General features: G+C 43.3%; 1 protein-coding gene across 3 annotated transcripts in view; it reads left to right on the top strand.

Annotated features, from left to right (window-relative positions):
- Positions 1-1766: 1766 nt before the first annotated feature.
- Positions 1767-20775, top strand: part of ADCY8 (adenylate cyclase 8) — a 268034-nt gene continuing 249025 nt past the window's right edge. For 2 of the 3 annotated variants that reach the window (XM_017500379.2, XM_017500387.2), the window contains exon 1: positions 2651-4812. In XM_017500379.2, coding sequence (XP_017355868.1) covers positions 3859-4812 — 954 coding nt within the window. In that variant the 5' untranslated portion in view covers positions 2651-3858. Of the gene's footprint in view, positions 4813-20775 lie in introns of all 3 variants that reach the window. The other variant, XM_017500373.2, reaches the window with a different exon arrangement.

The raw sequence follows: 20775 nt of genomic DNA on the forward strand, positions 1-20775 counted from the left end.
TGTATTAGGAACCATATTAAAAGTACCAAGAACAGATTATTAAACAGAGAAGGAAGTCATTAATTCTCAATGGGGATATCAGAAAAGTTTTCATGTAGAGACAACATTGTTCAAGCTTTGAAAAATGACATAAGCAAGTATATTCAGGGAGGAAAACAGGGGAAGAGGAGGATGTTGTGTGCAAAAAAACACTGAGTTGGTAAAACACTTTCCTCAGATCACAGTAGAGACCCCGCCTTAATAAATATGCAGAGGACAAATATAAGCATTATGAAAGCTCTATCATAGCCTCAAAAGAATGTGTTGACTTCTCTTGTTTTAAGTGGTAGTTAATCATTTGGTGGTTTGCATATTCCAAAAATCCTTTCAATATTTGTGCTGAACCAATTCTGTCATTCAAAAACAGAGTACTTCTTGGGCTGAATGGCACTATGCCATCCCAACAGGAAGAAGAGCATTGGAATCTAATTGTGTCATCCATGTTCTTACTTTAAAACAATCTATGGTAACACCCTTACAGCCAAGAAACGTTCAGTCAGTTGAACAGATGTGATGTATTCTCCCTGATGCATTAGCTTCAACCTCTGAGTTCATGAAGTTCTGAGTTTCTTTCTGCAGCATGCTGTGTTCATTCATCAGCCTGAGTAATTTTATCTGATTGGGTCCAATCTTCCCCTCCTTGGCCCGCCTCCTTTTGCTACTGAATAAATCACCCTGGGAGCTGTCCAGGTTGGAGAAAGATTTTTGTAAGAAAGTTGCAGCTGCATCCAGCCCCTCATTTATTCAGGCTGAGTCCTTAGGGCCCCAAGGAGAAAGAACTGAGAAAATAAAGAGATGTCTTCCATTGCCAAGTTTGCTAATATGGTCATTAGCACAGATGCCTTGGGGCAATGCCCACAGAGAGAGGACACATTTCTCCACACATTCTGGCTCAGGGTCTATAGGACAGCTCTCCCAACTATGCTCTGAGTTCCTGTCTCAAGTCAAGAGACTAATTATCCACCCCAGAGTTCTAGGAGGGTGAGGCTGAGTTCAAGGAATTCAGGAAGAAAACAGCAAGAAGGATTTCTTTCACAGGAATGTAATTTCAGGGGTTATTTCATTAAGGGCTAGATAACTGCAATACAGGGTGGTTTGAGGTGCTTTTACCCTTAACTTCCAGCCCCATGGGATAGGCCAACTATTCGGGGAGATCTTTAGAGTTAATATATTAATTCATCTACAAGCAGAGTTAAAAATAGTGTCAGCCGTCTATCTATTTAAAGTTGAGCGTTTCATTTTGGCTTTCTTGAGGGATGGTAGAACACAACTTTAAAGGATTGGAATTAAGGGAGTCTCTTCCAGGGAGTGAACCAAATTCCAGAAATCTACTGGTTAGGGATTGAGGGGAATGTTGGAAGATTCTTTTCTCTTCCTTCTGGAATTCTGTTTGCAAGGCAGGTGACCCATTCTGGATTTAAACCGAAGCTCAAATGCGTTGGGCGGGGCGGGGGGGGGTAGGAATTAAAAAGCAAAGAATTAAACCGCGCGTTTCTGGGACACGGCCGACAGAAATAACCCAGGAAACAGTGTATGTGGTTGGCGGGGGGAGATCGAAATTTATTCTTCCTTAGGACAGACAGGAGGGAAGGGATCTTCTCTTCTCGCTCAGGAGGGGCTGAGGGGGCTGCAAGGCGAGGCGGTCATTTGGGCTTTCATGGGACGCCACAGGGAGCCGCAAACGCGCCCAGGGCCTGACGTCATTGGCCATCAGCTGACTGTGCTCTGGGCCCGGGCTCCACCGGCTGCAGCCGCAGTCTTGGTGGCGGAGGTGGTGACCACCACCGCTCCTCCACCTGCATCCGGGTGCGGGACTGCGACGGCCGCGTTTGCCCTGCAGACTCTGCAGACCCTGCACCCAGGGACGCTGCTCGTCCGGCGTTAGCACTGGCACTAAGCGCCCACCGCGCAGCGACGTGGTCCACCGCGAGCGCCGCCGCAGGCTTTGTCCGCTAGCGCTCGGCTGAGCCTGGGCAGGCGGGAAACCTGGGCTAGGGCGAGGCGGGCCCCGGACATGCCTTTCTCCACGTCCGCCTCCTGGACCGTATTGTAAGCGGAGAAACTCAGTGTGCGAGGCAGGCAGGGGACGTCCCCATTTTAATGCCCGGTCCGCTCCACCCCTCCGGATCAAGGTAGTAAAGAGGCTCCCGTAGGAAACTGCCTGCCTCTATGATTGCGGCTTCTTGGGAGCCGGAAAGTTGGCTTTGGCAAAAGACGCCCGGGTAGGGAGGGCGGAAAGGAGACCCTGTATTCCGTCGCGCTGGGCTCCCTGAGTCCGTGGGCAAAGCGGCCTACGAGTCCTGGCTCCGCACCTGCAGAGGACAAGAGCCAATACCTAAAAAAGAACAGCGGAGGGACCGGCTGGCGCGGTCAGCTGGAACGCTGGATCGCAGCGCGCCCAGGGAGGGCTGGGGGCGCCCGCCCTCCCTAGCCCTCAGTGGTCCTCTCCCACGCCGGCCGGCTCCGTGCCGCTGCCTGCCAGACCTGGGGCGTCCTGCCCAAATCTGGGTGGCAGGTCCCTCGGCCACCCCCAGCTCGGTTCCGGGGGCGTGGCTTGGCGCGGGGGCGGGTTTAAGTCACCACGGGTGTCTGACCGCTCTGACAGGTCTCCAAATTCCTCCCAGTCGCCTGGTGCCTGCAGCGCGCTTCAGAGCTCCAGGGTGGCACGCGGCGGCGCTTCCCTGGATCCAGAGGCGTCTCTGTCGACTTCCAAGCGGCCTCGGGCCTCCCTTCTCCTCCAAACCTTCGCCGCACCCCACAAGCTTCGGTTCTCAACCTCGGATACCCGGACCAGCGGCTCCTCTTGGTTCTCGGAGCTCTTGGCTTTGGAGCCCTCCCCACTTTCTCCTTCCCCCGCCTCCTGGTCCTCCTAGCTCCGAGCCAAATGGACTCCAAAGAACGAAGTAAAGGGGATGGGAACTGTGTGCTGCGACCCTTCGAAAGCACAACTGGAAGCGTTGACCTCGTCTTATAGCTCAGGCTGGGACCCCGGGGCTAGAGTCCCCATACCCTCTCCGGGAGTGATGTTTCTGGCCAGAGCCAGCGCTGAGCTGTCAGTCCTTGCTCCAGATCTAGGAAGGAGCCGAAGAGTGAGCCTCATCCTTCCTCCAAATTAACTATTTGGTGAATTGTTAGCGCCGAGGCTGCCACCGCTCCAACCCTGTCGCAGGGCTCCCCAACACCTCACCGTGCCCCCCTCCTCCTTCTTTGCCCCCGCCCCCAGCTCCGCCTCTGTTCCCCATCCCGGCGCAATGGAGTTCTCCGAAGGGCGATGATTCCAGCCACATCTGCTAACTTCGCACCCATCGCTGCCGCCGGTCACCCCCAGCCAGGTCCCCTGCAGCCGCCGAGCAGCAGTGAGCGTCCGGAGCCCAGTGCTGCAGCCAGGACCCGCCCGACGCGCAGCAGAAGCTCGGCGCCCGGGAGCCTAGGCGTCTCTTGGAGAGCAAAGGCTGCGCCAAGACGCTGAGCCTAGAACCAACCAAGGAGCCTGAGTCCAGGAAGGGGCTGCGTGGCTCGGAGCGCTGAGGCTCCTGCGGACAAATAGCCACTGCTGCTGCGTACCCAAGCTGCGCCGACTGGCGGGAGAGCGGCGCGCAAGGACGCGGAGGTCCGCCGCAATCTTCCAGGTGCCCTTTGCCCCTGGGCACAGTATGACCTGACCTACAGGGAGCCCTGACACAGGGCTCCTGCAACGGGGCAGTCTAGAATAGAAGGGATCGCTGCCAAGCTCCTACCAGGCCGCCTTCGAGTCTTTAGGAACCCCCTCCTCCGGCTGCCTCCCCAAGGTTCTGCGCCTCCCTCCTGCGACCCGGCGCCATGGAGCTCTCTGATGTGCGCTGCCTTACAGGCAGCGAGGAACTCTACACCATCCACCCGACGCCCCCGGCCGGCGACTGCAGGAGCGGCTCCCGGCCGCAGCGACTGCTGTGGCAGACGGCGGTGCGGCACATCACCGAGCAGCGCTTCATTCACGGGCACCGGGGAGGCGGCGGGAGCGGAGGCTCGAGCAAAGCCTCGGACCCTACGGGCGCCGGCCCCAATCACCACGCGCCTCAGCTGTCAGGCGACTCCGCGCTGCCCCTCTACTCGCTGGGCCCGGGAGAGCGAGCGCACAGCACCTGCGGCACCAAAGTCTTCCCAGAACGCAGCGGCAGCGGCAGTGCCAGCGGCAGCGGAGGCGGGGGCGACTTGGGCTTCCTGCACCTTGACTGTGCCCCGAGTAACTCGGATTTCTTCCTTAACGGGGGCTACAGCTACAGAGGGGTCATTTTCCCCACCCTGCGCAACTCATTCAAGTCTCGGGATCTGGAACGCCTCTACCAGCGCTATTTCTTGGGCCAGAGGCGCAAATCAGAAGTGGTGATGAACGTGCTGGACGTGCTGACCAAACTCACTCTCTTGGTCCTGCACTTGAGCCTGGCCTCGGCCCCGATGGACCCGCTCAAAGGCATCCTGCTGGGCTTCTTCACCGGCATTGAGGTGGTGATCTGCGCCCTGGTGGTGGTCAGGAAAGACACCACCTCGCACACGTACCTGCAGTACAGCGGCGTGGTCACCTGGGTGGCCATGACCACCCAGATCCTGGCAGCAGGCCTCGGCTACGGGCTCCTGGGTGACGGCATAGGCTACGTGCTCTTCACGCTCTTCGCCACCTACAGCATGCTGCCGCTGCCGCTCACCTGGGCCATCCTGGCCGGCCTGGGCACCTCGCTGCTGCAGGTGATCCTCCAAGTGGTCATCCCTCGGCTGGCGGTCATTTCCATCAACCAGGTAACTCCTGCCTGCCTTGCGTTTCCCCTCTGACTTCCCCGGGTTATTAATCATATAGCTTCCAGAGAGCCAGGGCTGCTGCACTCTCTTTAAGTCTCCTCCTTCAGGATGGCACAGCGCCTTGCACCTAGGAGGTTTCGAGTGTTAGCGGAATGCAATCTCTTCTTAAAGTGGAACTAAATGACCTCTAAAAGTTTCTACCAACTCTACCCTTCTACTCTGATTCTATGAGTAATTCCACTCTGACATCAGCTAGGAAAGTGTGCTTTCTGCTTCTCATCCCCCTCCCTCAGGGTCTGCAGTCTCTGGAGAAGGAGACAGAAGGGGAGGAGAAGCATCCGGATTTAGAAGGTGACCCATTCCTTAACAGCTCTCCTCATGAGAGTCCCAGCAGGGTGTTGTAGGGGACTCTGGGCTTCAGAGTTGGGTTTTTCCATATCTCTCAGCCACAAACCCTCAGTTCTCAAAGGAACATACTTTTGTTAAACACATACCGATTGTCAGTGCTGAGTGCTGAACATGTTACTTCATCCAATCTTTCAAACATTCTTTGACACATGATTTTCTCAGGAAATTTTTTATTGCCTTAGTGACCAAACATGATATTTTCCCTCATGATAAGCTGCGACCCCAGTGCTTTGAATAAACCAACCTCAGGAATGGGGAGTGGAGGGTGTTGGCAAAGAACACAAGTTTTGATTAATTGGAAAAGGGCATTTTGATGTCGATAGTTTAAATATTATGTTTAGGTGGGATCTCGTTCTTTAGGTATCTTTCTCCTTTTTTTTTCTATTTTTCCCTCTTAAATATGGATATGCTTATGTGAACAAAGTTCACATTGTTTTTGGATGAGAAGGTAGACATTGATTCTATTGTTTAAATTTACTAAAACCAATAGATAATTAATGGCTTGGCACTGTCTTTGCGAAATGTATGGTAGGTAACAGGAGAGTGACTTTGGGGATTCCTCGAAAATGAGGAAAACATGTCAAGTGAAGTGTTTTCAAATAGACGGCTGGTGTGAGATGCGTGATCAGAGAGCTGCTTTGTAGGGGCCTGCTCTGTCATTTAGCCTTAGCCTCTGTGTCATTTTTGCTGTATTAGAAGCTTAAAACTCCTCTTCCTTTTGGTCAAATTTGAATAGATGGTGGTTAGAATAAACAGGCACAACCCCACTGAAAATTGCTCATGACGTTTAGATGACCAGCAGTGTTAGAGTGTTTCTCCCATCATTGGCCTCCTGGACTTCCGGTCAACGTGGGATCCTGTCTCTTCTCCAATAGTTCCGTATTCCTTTGCTCAGGTGACTTAACTGGTTCGCTGCTTTTACAGTGCTTTTGAAGTCTCTCTGGGTAAAGCAAAGAGTATATAAACTACATGCCTGTGATTATCAGGCATGAAACAGAGAGATGAGAGACTCTGAGTAAGGCCTGATTGACTGAACTTTTTCTTATTAAAGACAGTAATGAATGTTTTATCACAGTCACCATGAACCTTTATATCCACCCGTAACAAATAAGTCTCAACCTGGGAAGTGGAAGTCAAATTCTTTGGTATTAACTATTTCTCAATCCTAGTTACATGAATACCTACATGTCAGTACAGCTAAATCTACTTTCTTCCAAGCTCTCTCATTCTTTTTTATTTTTTTGTTGTACACTTAGACATTAGCAGATCTTTTCTTCTCTGTCTTCCTCCTCTTCCTGTTTCTTCTTTCCTTCTCTTTGCCTTCTCTTTATTTCATCTAACTCACTATGAGTTGTTTTCACAATAAAGCATAGCTATCTGATCATGTGTGGGAAATTCCATTTATTATAACCCACTGCTTTTCATGCAATAGCCTTTCTCAGTATGCACAACTAAAATACTTAATAAGTAAGTTTGGAATAGTATTTAGAATAACACATCCTAAGTGGCGAATGATGAGTGTTTTCAAAGTTCTAAGTATAGATATATTTTTCTTGCCAAGTGAATCGAGAAAGTAAATTTTGGCTCCATATTTGTTTTATACTCTACTCAAATACTACCAGATGGGAGGAGATTAAAAATAACCCCCAAATGTCTTCCCACCCTCATCTCATCATAAACAACTCTCCACTGTGAAAACCAAGGTCCTGATGCATGTAAAACAAGCTCATTCAATTTTTGTTCGGGTAAGAATTACAGATAAACTACAATTTCGTAGGTTGAGTCACCTTTTACCAAAACTCTAAAGGAACAGCCAGAGCGCTCTCCCCTCACTTCAGTGCTGAAAGGGCCTTTAAAGGTCCTTTGGCGCCCTCTATGGGCTTAAGAGTCTTTCCTAGATCTTGCAGATGGACGAAGCAGAAAATAAATCGCTTTTTATAAAAATCTGTGATTTCTGAATAGGTACTATTTAGTTTTCCATGTCTGGTAACACATAAGGAATGCTCAAAACCTGCTAAAGACTTCTTATAGCAACTAGAGTAAAATCCTAACTGCTTACCACAGCATGCTTGAGTCTCTGAGCACTTAGTTGCTTCTTCTCTCTCCAACCATATTTCCTTCTCTTCTCTTCCTTAGGCTCCAAATAAACTGTCCATTTTTGCCATATTCTAGGCTCTTCCTAATTCTGTGTCTTTTCACCTGCCACCTAGAGCAATTTTTCCCATCTTTATAAGATTGGCACATTCTCATTGTTCCAAATTCTCAAATGCTACTAGTTTCTCTAATAAATGACTTGTTTTATTTTCTCCAGAGCACATCTGCTATCTGAAATTATCTTATTTGTTTACAACTACTATGTTTCTCCCCCAACACCCTCACAAGAATGCAAACACCATAAGGTCAAAGATGTTGTCTATCATAATTAGCATTTTATCCTCAGCCCCTAGAAAAATGCCAGATATACAGTAAGTATTCAACAGTCACTGAATGAATAAGATCATTCATCATATAAGAAATATTATAAAATATCCAAGTGCCCTGGTATGTTGGTGAAAGCTTTCTACATACACACACACACACACACACACACACACACAGGCATCATATGTGTGTAAGGCAGTCTTACAAATAAACATCTTTTAAAGAAATCAAAAAACAATAATAATCCTTCACACAATATTTTACATGTAACTAAGCACTTTGATGTGCATCGTCCCATCTAATGATGAAAAATAGATGGTATCATACTTCATTTTCATTTCAGAGAAAAAAAGATGACAAATTCCTAGAAACTTTACAGTGGCATCCTGAAGATCAGGAGCCTTGCAAGTGGTGAGGACAGAATTCAAACCCTGACTCTAATGACAATCATTTTTCAGAAACCTTTTAGTGATTATCCTTCTAAATACATCAGCATTTGAAACTCTTTAAGAGTGAGGAATACCTCTTTTTTACTACTTAAGAGAGTAAACTCTGAATAGCACATGAATGAACATTTAATGAAGCCAAAGGGAAATTATGAGAGAAAAACAAGTGAATTGCTGGGCACAGGCTCATTGTAGCTAGCTCATCATTCTGCTTAGCTAGATACAAATCTCTCAACTGAAGACCACAAATTCTGAAACAGCATCTTTCTCTAGTCTTCATTCTCTTTAGGAGGATGGCTAATGTTTAACTTAGCATTTTCAAGAATTAGGAAATGAAAATGAGAGTATAGAGTCAGCACACCTTGGCAGCTGTTTTACTTCACTGAAAATGTCATTTTGAAAGGAACAAATGAGCCAATGATTGCCTTCCTTGAATCTAAGCTATGAGAATCTGCTTTCCCTCTTTCTATCCTGAAGAAAATTACATCTGTGACTTGACAGGGTAGCAACCACACTGCAAATCTCTGCAGACACCCTATATGAAGAGACAAAGCCCTGTGTTAATTGAATCACCATTTGCTTTCCAATGTGGATACAAAATGGAACCTAAAAAGGGTCACTCAGGAAGCTCCCTGCCATCAGCAAAGAGATGGTTTATGTTTTCTCTACTCAATTAACAGACTACAAACACTGACTTCTCACCCCACAAAGAGATTATTGTCTAGAACAGACATAATCACCCATATGTTTTCTGCTTCTGCAGTGGCATCGGAAAGACTGAGGAACTTTCAGAAGGTTCAAAACCCAGTTTGAAGGGTTCCTTTTATTTCATTCTGACTTAGCTCAGCTATAGGTAACACTAGGACTACATTTATTTATTTATTATGAAATTTCACAAGTTAAAAAAGCTTCAAACCAATTATAGGAATGCCCTGTCCAGATTTCCCTAAGACACTGATTTATTTTTTCCACATCGTAAACCAATTGTTTGTCTCACCAGTTTGATTTATCCACCAGGAAATTCATTATAAAATGATGTTGTATGTATAAATAAAGCATTAACGATAAGACTATATTTGCTATGTTCTTTCACAAGGTCGAGAAATTCTAAATGCTATTACTATAGTTAGCATTTTACTCTATTTTAATTGCTTGTGACAATAATATGAGCTATCTTACATTTGAAACTATCTCATTCTAATTCTTCAGCTCATTAGTGATAAGATGGTAGAAATCATTTAGTTACTGAAAAACTGAGAGGCAGCAATATTTAACCAGAAAGATTGCTGCATTATGGTTCCCTCTTGGAGATTCTAAAATGTTACAGCTAGTGGCTAATTTAGTCTTCTGTGCCTGTTGGTGCAGTAGATAAGCAGGCTTGTCAGAGTGGAGGTGGTTTCTCCAAGAAAACTGTACAATCAAAAGCAGTCAGGTATGCAAATCCAGGTTACATAGTACTCAAGGTCATGCTGTCAGATTTGAATTTCTCATGCAACATCTTCTTTCCTGCCTTTCAACATCGTATCAAACAGAAGAGACTAGAGCCAGAAAAATGCTAAAGAATGATCATTAAACTTGACTTATAATGAGGGACATTTAGCCTACCATTTGGCCTTTAAAAAATCCTTTAGGAGAAAATGTTTCTGTGTGTGTGTACTGGATAAGATAGTGGTGTATAGTATGAGTAGATTGAGTTCAGGAGGGAAGCTGACTTTGTATGTGACTTAAATACACATTTCCGATCACTTAAATGAAAGACTGACTTCACAGTAGAGATAAAATGAATATAATGAAATTACCAACATCTCTCCCCTCATCTGTACAATTTAAACATAAGGTATTATATGTTCTTTGTCTAAGTCTAAGGTTATTGGTAGCTAGCTCAGATCAAATAAAGGGAGTCCTGTGACTTCTTAATGTACAACAAATGGCATGTAATGTAAATCATTCCAATTTGGTAGTTGGTATAAAGGTACATATGTACTTCAGAGACATAAATATCCATTAAATGAGTATGAATGGAATCCAATTTAACGCACCTTGCTAGTTATGGTGTGCATTTCTTAAAACCCCAAACATCTCCATTTCTGTACATTTTTCTTTAGGAAATTCACATAGATTTTAAAAAAATAATGGCAGCTTGCCAGCATGCCTGAGAAAAATGCCTTTCAAAAACCGATTTGAGTGTCAACTTTCCCAAGAGATTCCTCTGAACGCTGAGAAATGGAAATATTGTTCTCTCTTGTGAAAAATACCCAGAGATTCTCCTCTTCATTCTATTTTTCTTTTCTTTCTTCTTCTTCGTGTGTGTGTGCGTGTGTGTGTGTGCACGCATGCATGAGTGCTTGTGTGTATGCATGTTGGTGGAGAATGGGTTTCACAAAGGATATCTTAATGACTGCTGAAATGACCAATTAAATCTTTTCAGCCCTGCCCTGTAGACATCTTTGCCCTGGAGTTGCAAATAGGCTTGTTGTCTGTGTATTTAGAGAGAGTTGTAAAATGATTGTGTAGTGTGTGCTTTGCAAGATTGAATTACGAATGCGTTTTCCTTCACATCCGGTAATATCACCTGACTCTTATCAGCAGGTCAGAGCATAATTAGATCAGAACTGGGAAGACTGGGAGGACTTTGCTTCTGGAGCAGCTGCTACAATGTCACGCTAAGTAGGACAAATGCATTAGGCTGATTTGAGCTTTGATGATTGAAGGCATTTTAAGAGCTCATCAGAGATGAGTGAAATCAAGCAAAAAAAAAAAAAAAACGAAAGATTTAAAAAAAGAGTTTATTCCATATTCAGTGCTGCCAGGAACATTTAATCAGAGGACACTACTACAATCATGCTGATGTGACATTTTACTGTTGTCTAAATATTTCTTAAGATGCTAATGTATTCATTTCACAAGTGTGTCTATTTAAGTTGATTCTACATGTGTTTATTTTCAAAACATAGGAGACACTTGCCACACTCATCTTAATCCTTTCCTCTCAGCACCAGATAGGTACAATATTGGTTCTCTGAAAGACCAGTAGGGCCAGAATACGCAGTTGGACAACATATCAGTTCTCTTGACTTATTGCTTCTGAAGTGTGTTCTTGGTTTTCTCTTTAACATGTTCTGCTAAACTAACAGAACATGAAGATTGGTGGCAGTATTGAAGATTGCAAAAATTTCTGTGATACATAGATTTGGACCTCTGTTAGCAAAAGAGTAGGTTATGTAAAGAATTTTCTTCTCAGAATTTTTATGAGACTTTAGTCAAGGAATGCTGCTTCAGCCAGCCACAACAGAGCCAGGAAAGCCAGTATAATCTTCCCTACACTTCCCCCGGAAATGTAACTGGATTTACACACTTAAATTATATCATGTGAGTTTTGTTTATGAAGGACTATTTTAAGAAGTCAGGTCACTTAAGCAGCACTTCAGAAGCCAGATTTTCTCCCTGCAAGATTTTTTAGTCAGGCCTGTGGGGTAGAGGAAGAATGCAGAGTAGATTAATTAACCATGGAGATGCCAGACATTCCACAGGAGGCCCAGACACATTCTGGTAGGCATAAAAGCCACCTACCCGCAAATGTCACTATGCCACTACCTTCTTAATAAAGGAACTGAGCTTATCTGACAATGTGTTGTCAGATGAACCTATGTTTGCTTGTTTCTTTGATATCTATGCATTGGACTCTGAATGTGCATGTGTATCTTTGATATCTGAATTTCATTTCACTAGATCATACATTTTAATAAATTAAATACTTTGCACTTTATAGCTACTGGGGTTTTCTATCCCCTTCACTCTGTTTCCTGCTCTATGTGTCTAAGTTCAAGTGTTACTAATTGCAAAATGTCTTTGAAGCACAAACTTCCCCCAAATTAGGGAATGATAAAGTTATACATGGTGAAGACATAAGCTGGTTTGAAAGTAAATCATATTAATGTTTTGGGGTTTCTTGTTAAATGAGTAATTTTTTTAGAACTGCCATTTCTATCTAAAGTGCATGTCAGTGTAAAATTGTCACATAAAAACAAAAAACTATAAACACTTCATTTTGTAAACAACACATCCTGTTCTATGTCAGCTGATTTTTCAGTTGACTGAAGTAAATCATTTCAGAATCTTTTCTTCATTTGTGTGTATGTTTGTGTGTGTGATTGCATGCTGAATGCACAAGATTGTTTATAAAATAGAAACTGCTAAGGATTAGGGAATGTATTATCAAAGTACATGTATTTCTTTAACTCAGAAGATAGGCAGAACAAATAAGAGCACCAAAAAAAGTCTAACAGAAAACGTCTTATGCTGCTATAAAAAAAATACCTGAGACTTTGTAATTTATTAAAAAAAAAAATTATTTGGCTCCTGGCTTTGGAGACCAGGAATTCCACAATTGAGGGAGCATATCTGGTGAAGGCTTTTTGTTGCAATATAAGATGGCAGAAGGCATCACATGGGCATAAAAGAGCAAGAGATTAAACTCAAAGCCTCAAACCTTTTACAATCAGCATTAATCCTCTCATGAAGGTAAAGTCCTCAGGATCTAAACACCTCTCATCAGGCCCCACTGTAACATTGGGGATTCAGTTTCCAACACATGCTTTATAAGGGGCACATTCAAGCCACAGCAAGACCAAAAACAAAAAGAAAGAATACCTCAGAAAGTCCTGAAGATAGAAGGGCTAAAGAAGGAATATGGTGACTGTCTTTAAACATTTGCAGTTCTGTTATGACAAAGAGACTGGTTATTTATGTGTGTCTCCTGTGGAATGGAATTAAGACCAATGGATGGCCATTAAAGTAGGAGAAATTCTGATTCACAAAAACGTAAAGGCTGGCAACAAACAGATCTGCCCAGGAAGCTGTTTTTTTTTGAAATGATGAGTTCCTTGCCATTGGGCATCCTCCAAGGGAAAGCTGTGCAACAATCCATCAGGGATGTAATCAAGGAGATTACTATACAGGGATCTATATATCCAGTCCTATATTTATATAGGAATATCCTAGATAGGGAGATATATATACATATATACACATATATATTCCTATAGAGGGAATCTCCTTTACTATATCTCTGATGGATTGTTGCACAGCTTTGCTCCAAGGTCAGTTGAAAGCCACTGGTTACATCTCGTGTCATCATGGTTGCTTTGCAGGCATGGAAAAGCAGAAGGACAAAGGGCAAGAGACCAAAATGGTAAAAGGGCATAAGCTAACTGAATTTGCGCCCCTTTGAGGAGCTCCCCTGGGATCCCGGCCCAACAACACCTCCTTATATTTCAGGGGCCATAATTGTGATACATGACCATTCTATCAGCAAGAAAGGATGGCAAAAAAAAAATGATTTTGCTGCACTTTAAGAGATCAATATTACAATAGAATGAAATGTGGAATAAGTATTGAATAGATGTATTTCTCAACAGATATTTGTTGACTACCTGCCTGCTGGGTTCTATGTCCTAGAACATAGATAGTTACTAAAGAGATAAGGTTATTGATGTAATGGAGCTGATACTTGGATAGATTTGGGTAGGGAGTTTGTGACTCCATGGCAGAGGTTTGGAGGTTTGTACCCGACTCAGAACACATCTGGAGCACAGGATTCAGGGATTCGATAAATATTTTACACAAATGTGGGACTTGGGCTCTTTTTACTACAGACCTCTAAAGTATACAACATCAAAGCTACAGTGGGTTTCTTTTAGAAGTTACATGAAAGGAAAGGTCACACTTCAGAAGAAATAGTGGAAGGGTATGGATTTTCCTCCCTGGTAAAGAAAAGAAGAGAGTGTAAAAAGACCCTAGGGATGGGCCAAGAGATCAGTTGTCTGAGCATCACCTTATCACAAACTGAATGTGTCACAAAGCTGGTGACCTGAAGACATGACAGGAGGGAGCGTGTACAGCCCTGGGAACTCATACTCACTCTGTGCTCAGAGTGACTCCAGCTGAAAACTGAAAAACTTCTCTGAGGCTCTAGGCAACCCATCTCCACATAAACATAGGCAGAGAGTAAGTTTAGGCAAGGCTCAAAGTCCCTTTCCTTGGTACACTGTCACACCCTGTGGTTTCCTCTATCAGAGCAATGTCATAATGCTCTCACGTGCCCACCAGATTATGAGCGCTTTAAGGTCAAGAATTGTATCTTATCCATCTTTGTGTCTTTAGCACCTAGCATAGCATCTGGCACATGGATGGCTCTGAATACCACATTTTAAATAAATGGAATGAATGAATAGTAGATGACCATCTCCTTCCTTCCCCTACTCCACCCCCACCCACACACACACTTTGTCACAAAATTATCAACAGGGAATGAGAAACTGGCAAGAGAAGAGAAATCAGTCTCTCTGTTCAATACAGCAAAACTACACCAGAAATTATCCTATGAACCACTTTGAGCAAAGCTGCAGCTGAGTTTTTGCTATACATATGCATATACATATACATATTAGATAATGTGAAGAAAAATTCAAGTAATTATCCAGATCATTTAAGTTAAAACAAAAGTTATAGGCCTGAATTATTCATGGGTGTTTGTCCATTACCAAACACTTTAAATGGATCAGACCCATCTACTCAAAATAGAGTCCAATTGCTAGCAAATATATCACTGTCTTGTTCTCTTCCTTCTTTGTTCTTCAGCGCCCTGGTTCCGAATCTCTATATCCAGCTCTGGAGTTCTTTGCTTTTATATCCGCAGTCCCCAACCTTTTTGGCACCAGGGAACGGTTTTGTGGAAGATAATTTTTCCACGGACATGAGTTGGGGGATGATTTCGGAATGATTCAAGAGCTTTACATTATTTTGCACTTTATTTCTGTTATTATTGCATTGTGATACATAATGAAATTATTGCACAACTCACACCATAATGTTTTCCTGCAACTAGATGGGAAACAATGGTAAATCATGAAGCATTAGATTCTCAGATGGAGGGTGCAGCCTAGATCCCTCACACATGCAGTTCACATTAGGGTTTGAACTCCTAGGAAAATCTAATGCAGCCACTGGCCACTGATCTGACAGGAGGCAGAGTTCAGGCAGTAGCGATGGGGAATGGCTGTAAATATAGAAGCAGCTTCACTCACTCACCTTGCCTCTCACTTCCTGCTGTGCAACCCACAACCTGCAGTGCAATACAGGTTAGTGACCTGGGGGTTGGGAAAAATGTTTTATAGCACAGGAGAAATCACTACCTGGGCTTGACGTCTCAGGGATGCCCCCTTCTGGTGGATGCTCACCGTCTGGCTCCACACAGGTGCAGCTGTGGGCAGGAAGGAGGTACTCCCAACCCTTCCACTTAACTCCTGCTGCTGCATACCAGAGGGGCTGGTGGGCCTCAGCCCTTAGGGGAAGACATTGGACAAAGCAGGTTGACTTTGCTGAGTGTAAAAAATGGATCGTTGCTTATTCCACTGTTTCCTATAGATTAAAACCTCTCATATAAAGACCATAGTGTACCCTAAGTGGACCAGTTTATCTGCAGACTCCTAAAAGGCAAACTAAAGTCTGATTTTAGAAAATGGAACTCAATGCAGTTAACTAAAACTGCCTTTCTAAAGTCCCAAAAAAGGTTATGAGTATTTTCTGGTTTTTTGTTCATTTTTTCTTTTTCTTTCTTTCTTTTTCTTTTACTTTTTTTTTTTTCTGCCAATTAGTTCAAGAAACAAAATTATTAAGAGCCAGCTTGTTTTTGTCTAAAGTCAAATCTCCAACACTCTCACTCATTGAGTGAGACTTCCCAGCCTATTGGTGGCAGGCAGTTCATCTGAGAATGAGTTCATGGCCCCAGGTGGTCAGTGCGCCAGTGACTACAAAGTCTCTCCTTTTCTATTTATGAGACAGAGATATTGTCTTTGTCTCTTGCTGAGTGAATTATGACCTGATATGCAGCTCTTGGGGGCCTGCCCAAGCCATCTCAGCCAGAGAGAAACTGTGCCAATGGACAGTGAGAGATATTTTTGAAACCATGTAACTTCATTTCCTTAAAAACATAGAAAACAAATTCTCCTCCTGTTTTTGCTATGGGATTTTCCCAGTAATGTTGGCCAAATGGCTTTAGCTTCTTTGGGCCAAAATGTCTTCATGTCTAAAAGAAGGATTTCTGAACACTCCTGACCCAGTTAGATATTGCCCCTCTGAGGGCATGGCCCTTTACCTGCCCCTTCATCCTTCCTCATGTTGCAGTACTATTGGCTTCTACATCTCTCTCACCAGCTGCGCTGTGAGCTTCACAAAGTCTGGGGTGGCATCTGGATCACTGTTGAGTGAGTCCCTACAGCACAGTGTAGTGCTGGTTACATACTCTTCTTTCTCAGGTGCCTTCAGGGCTTGTTTTTCAATTCACCTTTTCAGTGTTGGGGCTCATTAAGTTTCCATCCTATATGACTTCCCATTATCTCACTCCACACCAGTCCCTGGATAATCACATCTCTCCCTCAGTCAACACATATGTATCTGTGTGCTGCTAACTCTTAACCCTGTATCTCTACCCCAGTTTTATCTGCTAAGCTTAAGACTTGGCAGTCTAGAGACCTACTGGACACCTCCATTCAGGCAGCTCAACCTCAGCAAGTCAACAATTGACTCCCTCCCATCCGATATCTACATGAACTTCTGATGTTTTTAGTCTTCTGCTAGGTTCTGTCCACAGCTCTCTATGCTGCTCTTTCTGTTCTAGTGAAGCCCTCCAAGATTCATCAAACCACCCCATGCTCCTCCAAACCACCCCACACTCCCCAGTAAGAGCTTCTCCCACATCGCTCCACTGGGTAGTTTCTACTTTTGAACCTCATCACCAGTTTTCTGCATATCTTATGCTGGCTTCTGCCCATGTGTTTCCTAGGACAATTCTTTACCTACCTTGCCTGGTGATATTCAAGTGTCACCACTGCCCGGAAGTCCCTCAGTACCCCTTCTCCAGGGCAAGTGCCTACTTAAGAATAAGTGGGATGTGTTTAATTGGAGAATTGTATTTGTTTGACTTTGATAATCTGAGCTCATGTTAGATGTTTAAGGAAAGGAGGGGCAGAGAAATATGCAGAATTTGACAAAAAGATGAGCAGCCCTTCAAGCATGACTCTTTCAATGAGAGAGGACATGTATTAGAGATTGCTATATGCCAAACCTACACATTTCATGAGGAAAGAAAAGTATAGAGTTCACAGCGCAGGATGTGGGTTCAGACTGCCTGGGATTGACCTGCCAGTTTTTCATTTTGTGACACTGACAAGAGCCTCAATCTTTCTGCACCTCACTTTCTTCAGCTGTAAAATGGGAAGAATAATAATAATAGCTCAGAAGGTCATTGAAGAGATGAAATAACACACATGGAGTATTTAAATCAGAACCTGGTAAAGAGGAATTATGTAATGAATTTTATTTGTTTTTATGATGTAAGTTTTAAAACAATCACCCTTTTGCAATGAGTTCTTAGCCCTAAGCTGACAGTTTCTGGGCTTCACCTGGCTTAACTCCTGCATCCTTTAGACCAGTGCTTCTCCAACTTTAATGTAGTAGGAATCACCTGGATGTCTTGACAAAATTTGGATCTAGGAAGAGTATCCTAGATTCTACATTTCTAAAAAGTTGCCAGGTGATGGATGCTTTCCGTCTGTAGATCGTAATTTGTGGGAAAGGCTTTGGAGTCTGGCAGGCCTCACCTTCTCTGCAATGGGTCCCTGCTACCCCATCAGGTGACTTTAGATCCCTGTCCACTAATTCCTTATATTATTGAGCATTCAGGCTTCCATAGCAATATACCATAGCTGGGTGTCTTATAACCAAAGAAAAGAAACATTTATTTCTCCTAGTTCTGGAAGCTAGGAAGTTCAAACTCTAAGCACCAGAAGATTTGGTGTCCGGTGAGGGCTGGTTTCCTGGTTCATATGGCCATCTTCCAACTGTCCTTGCAGGATAAAAGAGATGAGGCAGCTCTCTGAGGCCTTTTTTTCGAAACACTAATCCCATTCTTGAGGGTCCACCCTCAGGACACATTCGCCTCCCACCTTTCAATCCCATCACCTAAGGGTTAGTATTTCAACATGAATTTTGGAGGGACACAAACATTCAGACCATAGCAACATTCTTCCATCATCTATTAATCGGTTCTTTCATTTAGCCCCACACGGCAAGTGTTTATGGAATACTACAATGTGCCGTATGCAGGAAGTCAGGGTGCTGTGGTGAGGAAAAGAATCCAGGATCCTGCTATTAAAGAGTTTACAACCTACAGCTATAGACAGTCATCCATCAAATAATGACCCAAATAAGTAAATGATTTCAAACTGAATTAAGGACTTTTACGCCAGGTTTGATATGGGGCCACGATTAGTGGAGACAAGGGAGGCATCCAGGGTACAAAGCTTACAAGAGGCATTTGCTCTCAGCAGCTGACCCAGCACTTGTACAATGGTTAGAAAAAAACAATTCCTGAAATTGTGTGCTCTAGGCATTCAGCTTGCACTCATTTCTATTTAAAAGGAAAATCCTGACTAGACCTGAGATGAGGAAATTATTCTTAATATCTACAGGAGGAATTCATGTGAGCAGGTAAGATTGGAATTATGTTTTATTTATTTGTTTCTACTATCAAACAATGTGCTCTTTGAGAACAGGGTTTGTCCTTTTGTGTATCCCTGGAATGGACACTGGCACATCATGAGGGAATCTCATAGCAGAAGCTTGTTCATATTCGCATCAGTATTGCTGCTTCCCTTTTTGATAGTTGAGGACGCTGAACATGGAGTTGTTACAGTGTTCCCATTTGGTCCTATGATGAATGAGAGATTTCATCCACAACTATCTGATTCCCAAGCTGCCCTATAGATTTGGTGCTTCTTTAAGGCCAGTTTATCTCAATAAACTATGCCCATTTCAGAGGCAATAAATTAAAAGTAATAAAGAAAAAGGAAGCTTAAATGTGCCTTCCAAATAGTAGCAATGTTTATCATGATAATTATCACTCTCCAGAGCCATGGGGATAGCACATTTTACTGAAAACAGCACCTGCATAGTCATCAAAAGACCCACCTCAGATTTTCATACAAAACAGTGTGACTTTGTTCAAACCACTAAGCCTGTCTTGGCTTCAAAATGAGTTTCTGACAGCTCTAACATTCTATGGCTACAAAATAATTTCTGAATTTTCTTACACCTCTAAAAAATTTTATTCCATGAGTTATAATGAATGTGAATGTGAGGATTGGTATGCTTTCCTCATTTATTTGCCTCCCAAGATCATATAATGACAGTTATTACAGAGCATGTAACTTGCTGAGGTCTTTGACCTCTGAGATTCTTAGGAGAATTATGAGTAATAATATAGTAAATACTGAAAGAATCTCTCACTAGATGGTATTTAATATTTAATTTCTCCTAGTGGTTTAATTACATTGGCACCATCATTTGCAAAATTGTGTGCATTTTAGTCATTCAATTTGTTTCGAAGGGACAAGTGATTGTGACAATTAATTGACAGACAATTGTTTATTTTGACTATCTAATTAATGACTTCATGGCACTTGCCTATCTCTCATTTCCACAATGTGCATGTTACTGTCATCAACAGCCATTCTGTGTCAGAATTACCCAGTCACGATTGAATTGGACATTTACACAGCCTGAATATTCACAACCCAGAGCCTAGCTTTGGTGCATTCCTCTTCTTTGTCTATGGACCCCAGGAAATAGATAAAGTAGTCTGAAGGAACTCACTTAATCCTGCTGTGGGTTAGTCACTGCATCCATAACATGAAGAGAATAAAGTAACTCTTCTATAACTAAATGAGCTAATGAATAAGAAGACATTTTGAACCAATATACAGCAGTAAGCAAACACTGGGTAGTATTAGTGTTATTATTATCATTAATTATTCACATACACAGTTGTGTCTGATGATGTCATGCAATGGCAAGCTGCCCTGTTCGTCTTTGGCGTGAAACTGCCAAAAACGAGACAGTGGTCCACAAGGTGACTCCACCTGTGAATCACCTGAACAGTGGGTGAAACAAGCAAATGGTCCCCCATACCGTTTCTGGCAATAATGAGCATTGCACACTAGACACAAGAACTAAACTGCAGGATGAGGATGTTCCCTCATGAACAAAAGTACCAGTCATTAGGAATCATCTCTTTGCCCTGCATCTAGAACACTCTTACAAGGAAGAGAAGCCATGTTGCTCTAAATGCCGGTATGTCTTCTTAGAGCTCCCCACATTGAAATCTTCTCTTATGTAAAGTCTTTCTTAATTTTGTGGAAGGTCTATACACATTTTTATTCAATATCCTACAAAAGAGATCCAACTAGCCATGGGTTTGAGGTAATTTAGCTATAAAAAAAGGCTTAAAAATACCCTTTTAAATTCTAGTTAATAAAACTCACCTCCTTGGGCCTATCTCATGCACATGGGCAGATTTCAATCTGGGAACTTATCTCAATATCAAACAACCATTAAATGACAGCAAGACTAATCCATTGTCAGACTGCTAGGAAATTTATAGTAAAAAAAAAAAAAAACATCAAGTTCCTTCCAACAAATAGGATGAACCAAAGAAGACTTTTAGAATAGCGACAGCTCCTTTTTCAAACTAGGCTAAGCACTAAAATACAAAACTCATGAAAGTGGCAATGCGTGTTGGGCAAGGAGGGGAGATACACTTTGCCTCTCCTCCTGCAGCCCTGCCGTCTTC

Source organism: Cebus imitator, unplaced genomic scaffold (assembly GCF_001604975.1).
Source record: "Cebus imitator isolate Cc_AM_T3 unplaced genomic scaffold, Cebus_imitator-1.0 Scaffold13, whole genome shotgun sequence".
In the NCBI taxonomy this organism is placed as follows: domain Eukaryota; kingdom Metazoa; phylum Chordata; class Mammalia; order Primates; family Cebidae; genus Cebus; species Cebus imitator.